The sequence below is a fragment of the Cynoglossus semilaevis genome, chromosome 8 (genome assembly GCF_000523025.1).
Source record: "Cynoglossus semilaevis isolate Cse_v1.0 chromosome 8, Cse_v1.0, whole genome shotgun sequence".
NCBI lineage: Eukaryota > Metazoa > Chordata > Actinopteri > Pleuronectiformes > Cynoglossidae > Cynoglossus > Cynoglossus semilaevis.
Window position 1 is genome coordinate 2,741,199 of NC_024314.1, and position 12,574 is coordinate 2,753,772.

The following is a 12,574-nucleotide window of genomic DNA, read 5'->3' on the forward strand; positions in this document are numbered from 1 at the left end:
TGGTGTCTGAGGCAAAACTTAAGCCATTTGTCTCAAGATGTTAACTACCAGACAGCAGCTTGGTGCTAATCCAACTTCATTAAACGCTCCAGTGTATATTTTTCAGAAAACAGAAGACTGAATATAAAATGTTGCTGCGAAAGGCTAGAGTGAATCAAACGATTACAAACCTTCATCTTGGGGTCTCCTTGTTTAGCCAGTCTTGACAGCTCCAGCCGTACGTCATTATTCTTGTAAATAACCTTCAGGGAAAGAAACGGGGATGAATGAAACATTATTTTACCAAAAATCAGCCATTCCTCTTCACTTGTATTCCTTTTTCTTGGATTCTATTCAGATATTTCTGCTGATGCACAATTTTCTCCTCTTGTCATTATTTATTAAACATTAAGCACAACATAAGCACCAGGAATTAGACTGTTTAAATCTTTTGAGAAGTCACAAGAGACGGGGAACATAGCACTGTTAATGTAACCAAACAGGCATTCATCTTTCAACTGTGGTAATGTTTTTATATTTAAGTGTTTTGGGATTTGCATACGAAAGTGAGATCAGCAGGCCACTCCAGTCTCATTTGTTTGAAAATTCCCATTTATCCATGACACATGTATTCTGACTATTACTCTGAGTCCTTTCTTCTCTGCAGCCTCTCCTCTCTTCCCCCTGCTCTCTGGCTGAGCTCTGTGCCTGTGCTGAGCATTTTGATGTCGGCAGAGGCGAACACACACAGGCTCTGCTTTATTAATCCAGACCTATGACCTGGGAGCCACTCAGCCTCATCGCAAAATTTCTCCTCTGCAATGAAACTATTTTCTCTGTCATGGGCTTTTGAGTCTGTGTGTAGGCCAATGAGGGTGATTCTTGAGTGTACTACGAGCTGCTGTTGTGCAGAGCTTCAAAGACATGCCTGTGTGTGTGTGTGTGTGTGTGTGTACTTGTGTATCTGCTATTCGCCGAGTGCAGAAAACAGATACAGCTGTGATCGTTCATGCACGTGATTTTCTGCATACATCTTAATTTGCTCACATGGATAATGATATCATCGTATTAAATATGTAAATGTGGCAGCAGAGGGTTCACTTTGACAGCGGTGGCCTCGTTTAAATACCATCAGTCTTAATGAAGCAACACCACTGTGCATTCACCACTGATACAGATAGCTCTCTGTTTGGCACATTATCTGTCGGCTCCTTTGCTTGTTTGTTTATGCCTCTGTGTGCGAGTCTGTGTGAATCAGAGGGAAGCTCAGACAGGGTGTATAATATGGTGGTTGTGAGAATTCATTTGTATATCTATTAGTTTTCCTTGCATCGAGTGCTGTGTTTGCATTCAGGTGTTTGACTATTTTTGTCTGAGTGTATTCTTCTGTGGTGTTGCCTGTGCTCTCCTGCAGCTCGCTCATGAAGAGATTGTTTTTTATAAGCCCTTCATGTGTGTTTTTGTTGTTTCATCGTGGTGGACCATTTCAAACACAGTGGCTGGATAGAGCGCCTCCGTGGCGTCGCTAATTAGCATGTTAGTGCTCAGTGCTGTATCTGCTCCCTTAACGATATTCATCACTGATTCTCTCTGAAGCTGACGTTTCATAGGGATTTAAATTTAGTGTGTGTGTGCATGCTTTTAAAAGACAATGTTTGTGTGATTCGTGACTGAAAGACAAGAATAAACAATATGAGAGGTAGAAAGAAATAAGAAAATTCTTAGTAAATTCAGATCGTAACCTTGATAGTGGTGGATACTTCAGGGAATGTGTTCTTTGAACTTTTATTTAAGGGGTTCCCACATCACCAGCATGTCCATGTGGGCTTCACAAGTATTTGATCAACATGGGTGGTAAAGGAGCATCAACATAAGTTAGGGTGGTTGTATGGGGTGCAGTTAATCCATACTGACTTAAAGAACTTGCATTTGGCCCACAAGAGAATTGCAGTTACACCTATTTTGGATCTCACCTTTCACCCGACCTATCTGGCTGTCACATACTGGCTGGGATTAATCCTACAGTAAGGAAGATGTTCATGATACTCTCTGTGTCACAATTTCTGCCACAGGCCAGATGTTAATTTGACCTTTGGGGATTAATTAAAGTTCATCTCATCTTGATATCACACTATCCAACAGTGGTTTTAACAAGAAGGAAAAATGAATGAACTTGCAGTAATTGACAAATTTTCAACAACATGTATCAGATGGGTGGTGTCAAATATAAATGTTCCCACCTCTTTGAGGCAGCCCATGAAGTTATTGCTGACTGGAGAACCGGGCAGATCAGCCGTGCTGGGGCTTCCTCCCACGTAGAAGAAATCATCAGAGCCCAGCATGGTGTAGTCCTCCTGCGTGTAGCCTGTGGTGGTCAGGATGCCGTCCACAGAGATCGTCACCTACACAACAAAGCACAGGGAAAGGACACGCTATATACTCACACCAAAGGTAGCGCTAGGCGCTAGCTAGGCGCTGACCAGCCAAATTAGCCCCTGTTACTCTTGAAACCAATGTGTGTGCAGAGTGGAGGAAAAAAAGGCCTGGTGGATTTGAAAAATAGTCAAAATGTTCTGTTGGGATTTTGGTGGATGTGATTTGATTAGTGCCAACTGTTAAGTAATAGTGCAGCTGAGAAGTGGTATTTCTTGACATTTAGAAATATTGGTGCTGTGAATTGCTCACTTAGCCTACCATCAAACTGTTATCATTCGAAGCCCCTGCAACTAATTGCTGTCAACATGACAACTAGATCCTTTGTGTAATCAAAAACCAAAGCTTTAGGGCCGTTGGTTGGTTCTTGACGTGCACACCCAGACTTGATTTTTTTAGGTCTTTGTGTCTGTCACTGCATTGTGTAAACAAGTATAAAATGCACATTAACATGTTTGACTTTTTTGTCCTACTTAGAGGCATCATTTAAACTAGAAAAAGAAATTGAATTTACACTGAGTATAATAATAACACTGCCACAGGTATTCCTGAATTTTACTTGCTCATTTTGCTGTTAAATAGACCATACAGAGGCATTTAGGCAACGCAGGAAGCCAACCCTGTCTCCCATAAATCACAAGTAATGGTATGTTATCACCTTGATATTCTACAGTACATTAATGTGTTTGACTGCCTGTTTCAAGTGCTCACTTCCTCTAGTCAACGTCTCTCTATGTGTTTTGCTGTTCCAGGCATACTTGCCCAGCCAGACAGGTGTTAGTGAAGTATCCACAGGCTTCATCATGCTACACATCTGGTGTTAGTACTGTTGACTTGTTAGTGGTTGTTAGTTGCTGCACTGCCGGCAGCCACAGAAAGTGTTACTAGTGTCAGGCCAGGCTGTTTGGAGTGGCTGAGATTAGGGTCAATGGTTTCAATGTTGTTAGTAGTTGTGATGATGTCATGTGATAGTGTTGTTAGGGTGAGATGTGAAAATGGTGTTAGTTAGTTAGTAGTGTTGGGGGGGGGGTTTGTTAGATCAGCGAGTCAACAATGAAATGACTTAACAGACGAACACTCACAGATCGATGTATACACACACACACACACCCACACGCACACGCCCTCATGTTTGATGGGTTATGGCTCATTCCCCACACATTGACACACACGTACAAATATAAAACCATGCAGCCTGTTCCTCTCTCTGCATGCAGGCATTGGCAAAGAGGACACAGTAGGTTGACAATCGACAACAGAGGACAGAGTGAATCATCGGCACAATGGAGAGCATGCCGTTGGAGAGTGGAGGGTGTCAAAATAAAAAGAAGAAAGGCAAAGGAGGGAAAGAAGGAACCTCTCTTTCTGTTTTACAGACAAATTAGAGAGGCAAATGTTTCTGTCACGCCATGCAGGAAGGGGGGCTTTACATCTGCGTGCAGGTGAGGCATGAGCCAATCAGTACACGCCTACATGTCACATAGTGATGAGTGAAAAAATTGTAAAAAAGAGGGGGAAGGATTTAACGTAAAAAAAATTGGTTGGCAAGGAGGAAGACGTGGGGGTGGGGGATTTTAAGCACAAAAGATTACCAACCGCTTTGATCCTTCTATTGGTTAAGTTTTGATGTCTATGGTTCAAAAGGAAATAGACACGGGGCAAACCCAAACTAAGGAACAGTTAGAATGATATCTACCGAACAACGGAGTTTGTTTACCATAGCGTGTCCAATGCCTGAGTGCTTTGTAGAAAAGGGGGAGAAAGGAAAGCAAAAAACTGTGAACAGAACAACTTTGGGAACAAAAAGAGGAAAGCTAGAAGGCCTCTGGTGAGGTTGAAAGTTTGGTTGGAGTGGTTTCGCTAGGAGAAGGGCACAGGTTAGGTTAGTAGAATGAATCATTCCATGGATGGTGGTTAGTTTCACTAGCAGGTTAGTAAAGTTAGTTGTCAAAGTTAGTTGTACAAACAGGCAGGGCACAAGTTGGTTACCAGCACCTGGGTGCCAGTGACCCTCAGTGTTTAGAATTCAGAGTTCACGCTCACCCATTCACACACACCCACAGTTGAGAAAGCACTCACCTAGAGCTGAAAGCAGTGCTGGTCTGGCTGTAAACTAAGACCAAACCTCAGGTATTTCCTTCCTACCACAGTATCACTGTAGTTGGACAACAGACCTCTGACCTTAGCTTTAACAATCATTAGTGGTTTAGACTCTTTTCAGCTGCTCATTTCCACTGAAACATCTGTGTTTAACCAAACAATTAAATATTTAGACAGTCAGAAATACCAAACCCCTGGCTACAGAACAACTTCATCTAAACAGAAAAAGAAACTGCTAACACATGTTCTATGTCATGTTCTATTTGATGTATTTACATTTTTTAGTCAAACTTGTTTCAAATTCCAATTAAATTGGTGAAAAAAAGCAACATTCCGTTTTATCACCTTGTTGCTTTGTGACACGTGATGACAAAATTTTGAAATTGATTTTAAGCATTATTTTCCAGTAACATTCGAATACAATCATGCATACGTGCATACATACATGTTTTCGTCTTCTATAACTTTTAAATCCCTGACACGTACAACTCATCTTCTTCTTTTCTTTGCTCAGTCTTTTTTTATGTTCTCCTGTTGTTTGGTTACCTGTCTCAGGTTGCGGGTGACCTTGACATCGTGCCACGCGTTGTCGTTGAATTTGCCGTTGACCGGTTCCACCAAGGCCTCAAAGGCTCCTGAACCGAGATTGATGACCAGTGATACGGCGCCGTTCTTCAGTGCCAGGTTGACGTAGTCGGCTGACTTGCCCGTGTGTAGCATCAAACCGTTGCGCTGCAGTGTTTTAAAAGACAGCGTGATTTCATCGCTGCTAGATTGGATCGGGTTAGGAGACAGGTCATAGCAGAAGTACTCAGAGCCCTTGAAAGTGGCAACATAGTCCTCCCGAGCTGAGAGAGAGAGAGAGAGAAAGAGAGAGGGGGGGGAGAAAAAAAAGGAAAAAAAAGTGAAGATGCCATTACATTCTTAATGCACATTTTTAGGATTTTCACATATCCTTACTGTCGCTTCTTCCCACACTCCTCCACACAATATGTTCCAAAGATGATAAAATGGTGGCTGCTCAAAGCCATCTGAGTAAAGCAAAGCTCAGCTGGGCCTGTTCAAATTTGATTTGGATGTGCAGTACAAAACACATTGTTGAAGATGCTGAAAATGTTTTTGTCAAGCAAAGCCTCGCTGATGCCAGTGCTTGGAAGAAATACTTCCTTCCATACCTCTAATCGTACCATGAAGTGGTGTGTAAACAAGCTTTGATCACTCATGTGGGTTGGAGATTAAACAGAACGTGGATGCTAGAGAGACAGTTGTGAGTATGTAGCATTCCAAATCTGCCGTCTTCTGTAGTAGTACTGGCAGTGTGAAGTCAAATGCTCTTGTTTGACAGTATGCCTTATTTTGTGATGTGTGTCAAAAGTAATTACGTGTGTGGCAGGAAAACGTTAGAAAGGCTTGGAGAGGCAGGGCAGAAGCTGGAAATGACGAGCCAATGGTGCATTAGATGTTAAAATAAATGGCAGACAAACAATGAAAACTTACCTAGCACACCCTCTGTGGTCCTCAAGAACACAAGATCGAGGTTTTGCATTAAGCGTGCGCTCTGTTATCTACACTCATACAGTATATTCCAGGCACCCGAGGAACAGTTATACACACCTACACACACATCTGTGTGCATAAATGATCGTACCTACTGTGCTAGCACACACAACAAGGGACAGCATTATCGTCCACCCCCACCCCCAAACTCTAGCCATCCCCCACATCCATTCTAGTGTTTTCTTCAACAGCGTCCACCTATCTTTCACACCAGTTCCCTCATTGGCCTCTTTTTCCGTCCTGCTCTGTGTAGCCTGTGGCATAACCACCATTTTGTACTTCTGGATAATGAGGAGAGCGGAGAGGAAAATTAACAGACGCCAGGTCAGGATGGAGCATGACAGACACTTGGCAAAGAAATGTGGTGTCAGTGACAGACAGAGCATCACGTACTGACAGACTGATATGTGAGAGCTTATTGAGATGTTTTTACGAGTTACAAAAAAGAGGTAAAAGCAGTTGAACACGTGAATACAATTTTTCCAAATAATTTGGGAAATAAACGTGACTTAAATTGTTTTTGGGTTAGCCTAAATGAGTAAAATTGTGAATTCCCTCTCTTGCCAGGGTTTATGTTCACCCTTTAACCTGGGCTAAGATGTTGTTAGGTTAGGGGAAGGTTTTACCAAATAAATAAACACTACCAGACAACTGTTTATACTGACACACCACATGAAATTGCACAAAAATTATATTTAAAATTTAAAATAAATCTAAATAAAATGTGTTTCTGAGCTTATAATTGGATATATATCTGCAAATGGACAATAAAATGTCTTTTTATGATTGCCTGGTGTATGCTGGGTGTGGGTGGGTGCTGGTTCTGTAAATATTGGTGTATTGCTGTCAGAAAAGCTATTACCAACTGTGGGCCTCCGGCTAGTCTTTACAGAGAGTAGTGAAAGTACAAAGGAGGAGGGAGACACACACAGACACACACATGCACGTCAAAAAAAAATAAAAATAAAAAATACACCAGCATATTCAAACACAGACCGACATACGCACAATCTACGTACAAGAGCAAAAGTGTGTGCAGATGCAAATGCAGATGGGGCGGCACAGTGAGGAGGGGGTTGGAGGGTGGGGTAAAGAGAGCCAAGTTGTTCACAATGTGAACACACGCAGCTGTCCAACAGCATACTACCAGTTATTTACAGGGGTGCTGCTGGATTTCAGTGTGTGCTCGGCCATTCTGTTGCTAATTTACAGACATGTCATTAGAGCAGACAGGGGAACATAAAGCATCTCTGCATCGATGGAAGCTCTGGCGCGCAAACACTCTCTCCTTGTGCTATTACATCACACACACACACAACAGTCCCCCACATACACACACAAACGCACACAGGCCCCCAAATCAGCCAGGATGCATACTGAGCCAACACAAAACACAATGATGAATGTGTGGAAGGACGCCGCAAAAACACACAAACACGCACGCTCTCAGGGAAGGGAAGGTTAGAGTGGATCTGTTGTAGCTCAGATAAATGGAGTGAGTCAGTATTAGCTCAGAGTAAACAGTGAGACAGACACTGACATACACACCACATGTCACACTTCATCCTTTGGCGAACACTGTCGATCAAAGAGGACTGAGCCGGAGAATGAGGGTCTGCACTGAAGCGTGGTTAAAAAGGGAAACAAAAATGAAAGCAAATAAAACAGAAACTGAACAGATACCTCTTGAGGGAGGTCGTTTAATTTCCCAGGTAACATTCAAGTATTTGACTTCATACCTTGTGTGAAAATGTGTTAGTAGTCGTACTAGTTGGCGGTGTGTTTGTTGTGTAAGGCCCACCAGTGGGTCTCGGCAGTACGTTAGCTTAATAACAGCACCTTATCAAATTAGGGAGGGGGTGGGGGTGGCAAGCAAATCTTATTATTGCTTAGTAAAAGGTTATTTAATTCCCAATGGAGGTTTTAAAACTTTATTATCTGAAGGTTTAATGATTGTTGTACTTTTTGCATGATTAACTCCTCTAATGACTTTTTATTAGAACCAGCTTGAATTACAAAGCGGTTCTCAAAATGTAAACTTAGAATATGGGTTCAAAAACATAATTAATGTGATCATATATGTATCACAACAAAATGAGTAGCCCCTGAAGTGAGTTAAATGTTTTATCCTGTGATCCTGCATTGAGCATGTCTCTGAAACTGGTTAATTGCTAATGATAATAATCTGAGGCAGCACAATTATCTGTAGTTGCAGCTTTTGCCTTAGAATGCTTTTTTATTTTATTAGCTTCCTCTAATTACAAAGTTACCACATTAAAGGAGAGAAAAGGAAAATCTGCGAAGGTAGAGAAGCTCCAAGACAAGAGCACATCAATAGCTATGAAGACACAACTATGGAGGCTATATGTAAAGTGTAGTGCTATATGTAACTGCCATTAGATCTTAGAAGCTGTCATAACACTATAACTCTAATAAATAAAGCATAGTGTTGGGAGGAAAGAGGCCGAGGGAGTGAATAACTGAGCTGATGGTTGCTGCTGCTTGGACCATCTGCAACTCCTCTGCTTGTCTAACGATCAAACGCACAAAACATGGATTTCACCCTGCTGTGTGCTTTTTTAACAGGCTGGTTTCAGTGTGTATGTCCACCGTGTGTGTGTGTGTGTGTGTGTGTGCAATTAATACGTGTTTGTCTTTTTCTCGTAGGCCTCTTCCTCATTCGCTCCCTACATTTCCATGGTTACTCCATGTTGCAGGCTTTACACCAAATGTGAACGTGTCTGTGCGTGTCTCAGGGAGAAGGGGAGAAAGGAAGAGAAATTGAGAAGGAGGGCAAGAGAGAGAAAGAGTGATTGAGTGAACAGTACATTATCATGGACAGCTGTACTGAATCAAAATGGCGGATGGAGGCTGGGAGCACATCAGGGGAGCCTACATTATACAGCACCTGATAGAGGGAGCAGGGTGGAAATGAAGCAGGGCAGAGAACGGGGAAGAGACGCGAGGTGGGGAAGGTGTAGAGGAAGGGATGAAAGAGGAGACGAAAGGGCCTCTTTGAGATGAGGAACAAAACATGAAAGAGTTAGGGGAGAGGTGGCCTGATAGAAAGAAACACAAGAAAGGGAGTGGCAAAGAGTAACGGATGGCAAGAAAGAATGAGGGAGAAAAATGCTGGTGTATCTAAATCCTAGTGTGGCCAGTCTCAATCATGGCAACCCTGTCATTCTGCAGATAGCACACTGAAATTCCTCTGCACCTCGTTTTTAGCCCACCATGCAGTTCCGCTATCAGCTTCTCTCAGACTGTCCACACATGCAAATGTACACACGCACACACAGACATATTGACATACACACATACTCACTCAGCATAAACTTGAGAATCTTGCATTAAGGCCTGCCTTCCTAATAGTGGACCGTGGATTAACAACTTATATACAGTATACAGATAGATGACTAGTGTAGGAAATGTATGTAAATACATGTTAATATATGCATAGTCTCCATATTAACTTAAAGTGTTTGAATACACACAGTCAAGTGCAGTAAAGGATGCAACTGCCATTTCCATCTTTATTCAGTGATAGACAGCATCTGGCTTTGAAACTGATTGGGCTATCACACCACAGCCAAGGGAGCAATACTGTAGAGGAGGATATTACTGTCAGGACTCTAGTGACAGATTGGCTGTCTGCACTGCTAAGCTCTTAGTCCTCTTTTTGTTTTTGCTGTTTTCCACTTGAAAGCGTTCCCAGTGTGACATATACGACGTGTTTAAAAAAAAAAGGTAATGCTAACGCTCCAGTGAGCGCGGAAACAAGTAATTATCTGACCGCCGGAGAATGGATCCACCAATCTGAGGATTGGTACGTCATTTATGAGTGTGAATGTGACTTTCAGATGGAATATGTTTTGGTCTTTTTTAAGATGCCATGCAGGGAAAATAGGGCATAAAAAGGTAAATAACAAAATAAATAGGCTGTAAAATGGAGTATTCTCCTGTTTAATTATGGGGCTCTTTGGTTTTGGCCATTTCTGATGGGCCACAGGAAGTGTAAGTATGTGACTGCTGCTCTCCACTGCCTTTACCTTTCAAATGGATATAGGTTATTATAGTAATTATAGTAATGTGCGTCCTTCTGCCCATGTAGTTCAACTCAGACCATATAGGTAACAGTAACAGTAGTATTTGCCAATGGACCATCATCAATCGGACTGACAAATTGAAAGTCAATGTCATCTCCTTCTTTTTCTTTGTTTTATTTTTCTGACACCACTTGAATCCATCAATTCCAATTCTTTACTTCCTCCTTTTTTTCCCACACACTTTCACATTATCAGTCAGAGAACCCTGTGAAAACTGATTAGTCAGCAGTGAAAAGTACAGCCCCAGAGAGTGGTGCCCTATACTATTCATTGACTGACAAACAGCCAAAGCAGATTTTCTTGTTTGATAAACTTAGCATCAAATTGAATTTGATTTTTGATTTTATCTTTCGGTTAGGTCACTCAGACTTAAATGGAACGTAAGGTAATATCTTCTACTAAGCTCTATTCATTTCCCTTTGTGAGAGTACAATGATCAGCACACTTCCTCCCTTTATGTTTGATCTCTGATTTCTTGTCCTCTTTTGTTGCTTTTATCAATGCTCATTTCTTCCCTCTCTCCGTCTCTACTTCTCTCGCTGCAGTTTGATTTTGGCCTTTCTGGTACCTTGGGAAACCAGCTTGTTTCCATGACAATGTCTGCAGGCAGAACAGCGTATTTGTCTTAAGCTAGATAAGATCAGAGTCAGTTTCATCCCTGTCCGACACACACACACACACACACATTCAGGCATGCATGCACACAAAATATATGCATCTGCTTTCTACATTATGCACTTAGGAGGCCAGAAATGTGTACGCATGAGGACACTGTGCATCAAGGCAACAGAAATGGATCATAAAATGTATAAGCTTTCTCTCTTCTATTCCTGTACAAAGGGGCATATAATACATCTTTACCCTATATATACCTCTTTACCCTAATGTAGTGTGACGTAGCTCTAATCGGCGTGTAAACCCTAAAATAGGCGTTCTTGCTAGGTCCAGGTCAAAAACAAAGTAACTTCAGGCAGAAAGAAATAAAAGACTTGCTAAGAGAACTCCTCTTTGCATTAACAACAGTTATATACACAGAAAGGCAGGTAACATTGGCCTCACTGCTGACTCATCATTCTGTCTAATTTTCAGTAAATTAAATTAATAGCTTGTTTTCTGCAATGCTTTTAAAACAAGAGTCTTTTACTGCAGTCACTCCTTGCAAATCTTGTGGTAAATGTTAGTCCACAGACAGATCCACTAGACGACCTTTATTTGACATGTTGTGCTGCATGATACAACAAAACAGGATTCTCACTTGGCTCATAAATATTTCTAAAAAGTTTATTTCATGGTTCGTTCCCAGCACGACACAAAACATGGGGCGTATGTAATGTTGCCCAGACGTAGAGTTTTACTGATGTGTTCACTTATTAACCACTCCTTAATGTCTCATATTTTCTCTGGACCAAATATTTGGGTCCACTTAAATGAGTGTACTGTTTGTGTACGAATGTGTGTGTTGTAATTGTTTGAGAGCAAATTCACATATTGGAAAACAGCAAAGAAATGAACTTCAAATGCCAGATGGGTTACTGAAGTGAATCACAAATTGGGCCACTACCTTCCGCAGCCAATTGCTCGAACAGGTAATAGGCAACTGCAGCACAGACTCGCCTGGAGGAATATAGTGTGTGTTTGTGTGTGTACGTTTATGTTTGCCGGTGTTTGATGAGGTATCTGCTTCCCTGATGAACACCCTCCCAGCCGCCGTGAGACTGTGTCAAATGAAGGAGCCCAAGGAGAGACGCTGCGCCCCTGCTGAGAAACACCGCATTCTTATCTCCCTCCCTGTCTTCTCTAACGCGGCTGACCTTCCCTTTCCACCTCTCTTTTCCCACTTTCTGAATACGTCCCTATCTTTCTCACCATCACTTTTCTACACTCTTTTACCCTATCCCGCCCACTCCCTCTCGCTCCCTCCCCTTCACACTCGCAGCCATGCTCACTCTATCTTTCTCCTTCATCATCTGTAAATGGGAAGTCTGTTTGATGTCTTATTTTAAAGCGATTGCAGGCTACGCGGGCATTCTGTGCTCCTTATTAGCATTGCATTCAACATAATGTTAATGTTCAAACTTGCTAACAGGATTGTAATTGTATTCGATTACAAGTAAATGTATACATGAACCCATACAACACGTGTGCCACAGTGAGTAGTGTTTCTGTGTAGCCTCTTGATGTTGTGGGGGTAGAGCTCAGTATGTGGTGCTGGAGCTTCATTACAACAACTGCATGGATGTTAAGCATTAATGAGTGTTGTAGTGTAGTTTTAAAATGGGTGTTAGTAGCAGAATAGAAGCAGAATTAGCTCTATTATCAGAGGGGAGTTTTCAAGGAGAATTGTACGTTTTGCAATAAAAGTGTAATTGCTTTATCAACCGATGGTGGGTGGCTGGGGT

At 41.9% G+C, this 12,574-nt stretch overlaps 1 protein-coding gene and 1 long non-coding RNA gene across 16 annotated transcripts in view; one reads left to right on the forward strand and one right to left on the reverse strand.

The window, feature by feature from the left end:
* Positions 1–12,574, forward strand: part of LOC103381547 (uncharacterized) — a 128,425-nt gene that overhangs the window by 45,623 nt on the left and 70,228 nt on the right. The gene's annotated exons all lie outside the window — the stretch shown is intronic.
* nrxn1a (neurexin 1a) overlaps positions 1–12,574 on the reverse strand; it is a 56,203-nt gene that overhangs the window by 29,738 nt on the left and 13,891 nt on the right. For 11 of the 15 annotated variants that reach the window (XM_025057692.1, XM_025057691.1, XM_008313959.3 and 8 more), the window contains 4 exons: positions 5,059–5,360; positions 4,130–4,153; positions 2,220–2,381; positions 171–242 (listed from right to left, as the gene is read on the reverse strand). In XM_025057692.1, coding sequence (XP_024913460.1) covers positions 171–242; positions 2,220–2,381; positions 4,130–4,153; positions 5,059–5,360 — 560 coding nt within the window. The remainder of the gene's footprint in view (positions 1–170; positions 243–2,219; positions 2,382–4,129; positions 4,154–5,058; positions 5,361–12,574) is intronic. The other 4 variants (XM_025057690.1, XM_025057689.1, XM_025057687.1 and 1 more) reach the window with 1 other exon arrangement.